Below are 3,349 nucleotides of genomic sequence, written 5' to 3' on the forward strand. Positions count from 1 at the left end.
TCTTAACGCGTACTATAGTGACAGACCACCTCTTAACGCTCCAGTACTCATAACCTGTCTACTAAATGTAAACAAAGCCGCCATAATCCAAGAAAAATATACAGCTCTCGCACATGGATATTTAAATACATTATTTGAATTCTGGCCCAATTGGAATAATTCCAAAGCCCCGACAGCTCAGCTGATGATACTATTCAATCTTCAATTCATCAACTATTCTATGGCTTCACAACATCCCAGCAATTAACATTATTTATCCTATCATCGCACAAAATACTAACCCAAAATATTTTATGATTTCACATGCTAGTTACTCCTATATTTCAAACTTGGTAAAAGTTTCCCTACATTCCATTAAGTTACAACATGACGCTAAAGCTGCTTCTGAGTACGTCATTATTAGATTATTTTAGATGTACTTCACTATCAGATTATTTTAGACTAGAGGACTTTAATCGTAGCTATTAACACAGACTCAGTTATAGAAGCACCTACATGCTCAGCTCTCAGCCAGCCTCACATCCTTATAATAACTGACATCGTGCTTTAGTTTTACACTCTTAAGTCTGGGTATTCAATCTCTGAAGTTATTCACTCAACTAGTACTCTTACACTTGTCTTGCTTTTTTCCCACTCTTGCACTGATTCTTTTACACTCTTGTGCTGATTATCTCACTCTCTTCACTCATTACCTCACACTCTTCACTCATTACCTCACACTCTTACAAACTGTCTCCTAAAGACAAAGTAGTCTTTAGAAACTTGTAAGGAATCGTTCAGGACCTTGTATACCACTTATGAAAGACCAATCCTGGAGTATTCAGCTCCAGCCTGAGTTCATACAGAGTTAAACACAAGACAAAGTTAGAGAAGATTCAGAGGTATGCCACCAGACTAGTCCCGGAACTGAGAGGTATGAGCTACGAGGAAAGGCTAAGGGAGCTGAACCTCACGTCCCTGGAAAACAGAAGAGTAAGGGAAGACATGATAATCACCTACAAACTTCTCAGGGAAATTGACAGGGTGGACAAAGAAACTCTTCAGCACGGGTGAAACACGAACAAAGGGACACAGGTGGAAACTGAGTACCCAAATGAGCCACAGAGACATTAGAAAGATTTTTTTCAGTGTCAGAGTAGTTAACAGATGGAATGCATTAGGCAGTGATGTGGTGGAGGCTGACTCCATACACAGGTTCAAATGTAGATATGATAGAGCCCAGTATGCTCAGGAATCTGTACATCAGTTGACTGACAGTTGAGAAGCGGGACCAAAGAGCCAGCGCTCAACCCCCGCAAGCACAACTAGGTAAGTACTCTCTCGCACTCTTGCATTGCTTGTCTTACACACTTGCGCTGATTATCTCACACTCACACTCTGGCACTGATTGTCTCACAAACTATGGCAATCTTGTTATCTGTTATCTTGAGATGATTTCGAGGCTTTTTAAGTGTCCCCGCAGCCCGGTCCTCGACCAGGCCTCCACCCCCAGGAAGCAGCCCGTGACAGCTGACTAACACCCAGGTACCTATTTTACTGCTAGGTAACAGGGGCATAGGGTGAAAGAAACTCTGCCCATTGTTTCTCGCCGGCGCCTGGGATCGAACCCAGGACCACAGGATCACAAGTCCAGCGTGCTGTCCGCTCGGCCGACCGGCTCCCCCGCTCGGCCGACCGGCTCCGACCTGGCAATCTTACAATGCTTGTCTAACATTCACGCACCTTTCTATCAGTAGCAGTAGAGACGACCAGCGTAGCGGCAGCATCACCAGAAGCAGCAGTAATAGGCGGCGACTCAAGAGCAACAGCAGGCACAGCAAGCGTGGCGCCAGCAGAGGTGCGCACGGGTGCTCCGGAGGCGGCCCTGCTGGCGGGTCGAGGAGCAGTGGTACCTGCAGCGGCGGTGTCGGCGGCGACGGCGGCGGGGATGGTGGAGCCCAGCAATGGGTCTCGCTGGTCGCTGTCATCAAGCTTTCTGGAGGGAAAGAGAGGTAGTGGTGATAATGATGATGAGATCTGGCAACCGTGAAGAGCGTCCTCCGGAGACCTTAATCCGTCCTCCGGAGACCTTAACCCTTTGTCTCGTTGAATTCTCCACTGTTTCGTAATCAAAAGTTAAAATAAAGGGAAACAGATCTTGTCCAAGACCAACATCACCCAAAACTTATATAATAATTTTATTTGAAAAAAATCTTGAAAAAAAAGTTTTGTCCACATGGAAAATCAAACGTGTAGAGGTACATATAAATGGTTGAATACAAAATACAGCAGGAAACTACAGTTCCATCGCTTCCTGTCAACCAAACTCGTAGTTTTCTTTACAAGTGACTAAACACTATCCATGACCGGGTAGTTAATACTAATGCGGAGGATGTCATAATATCGTAGCTGAAAATATAATGACCAAACATATTTCTTATCCTTACTGTTCCTCTTATTCTTACGTTCATCTTATTCTTACCGTTCATCTTGTTCTTGTCTATTTCCCTTACTTGGTCCTCAGCTTTCATCTTAGTCTCTTTCCCTATTTATTTGTCTGTATCTTCCTCTCTTCCAGTTACAGCCCCGCTCCTGTGCCAGGTAAGTCCACTACGGATCACCTTAGCCCGTGCTACTTGGAACTTTTTGTTCAGAGTATCTGAATATAAAACAACAACATCCTCCTCTCTCCTCTCAGCACATCTCCTGTGGTGGGCGAGTACGACGGGCTCACTATACCCCGTGCTGCTTGGAACCTTTTGTTCCCAGTAGCTGAAAACCGATACTGAGGCCTTGCGAAGAGATCTATGTCAACACAGTCAGAAAGCTGACAAATGCTTTCCAATATTGAAAATGTAAAATCTTATATGTAAGGCATAACAATGCACTCCACAACGAGCATTGCTTCATAAAGTTCAGACAGCAAAAATCCTCAGAACAATAGTGGAACCTTTAACAAGCCTCCAGGCCGGCGGCTTCCTGTCCCCGTCGATGCTACTAATGGCTCTTGGCTCTCAGGTAAATTCAAGTTTATAACATTCCCATTTCTTCTATAACACTTATATTTTAACTAGTCACCATTCCATTGTCAAACGTTGTCATTTATCTCAAACATGACTATCCCTATTCTTCTCCAACGTTTCTGTTTTTTTTACTAAGGTCTCTGTTTCTTCAACCAACATTTTAATTTATTCAACATCTATTCCTTCTCCACAATTTGTTTGCTTCTCAGATATCTCGGTTTCTTCGACACAGTTGTTTATCCCTTATGTCTCTGCTTCCGCCCTTACATTTCAACACACTTATACGAAGATCCCTTTAGTCAGACACTTGACCAAACACCACGCTCCCCAACCCCCATACCTTCACT

General features: G+C 43.9%; 2 protein-coding genes across 7 annotated transcripts in view; one reads left to right on the forward strand and one right to left on the reverse strand.

The window, feature by feature from the left end:
* The window catches only part of sei (seizure), a 1,036,232-nt gene that overhangs the window by 92,748 nt on the left and 940,135 nt on the right, over nucleotides 1-3,349 (forward strand). The window lies entirely within an intron of this gene.
* LOC138355541 (uncharacterized) overlaps nucleotides 1-3,349 on the reverse strand; it is a 78,731-nt gene that overhangs the window by 35,883 nt on the left and 39,499 nt on the right. The window contains exon 3 of the mRNA XM_069310732.1: nucleotides 1,723-2,097. Within this exon, the coding sequence (XP_069166833.1) occupies nucleotides 1,723-2,097 (375 nt within the window). The remainder of the gene's footprint in view (nucleotides 1-1,722; nucleotides 2,098-3,349) is intronic.

The sequence above is a fragment of the Procambarus clarkii genome, chromosome 68, assembly GCF_040958095.1.
Source record: "Procambarus clarkii isolate CNS0578487 chromosome 68, FALCON_Pclarkii_2.0, whole genome shotgun sequence".
In the NCBI taxonomy this organism is placed as follows: Eukaryota; Metazoa; Arthropoda; class Malacostraca; order Decapoda; family Cambaridae; genus Procambarus; species Procambarus clarkii.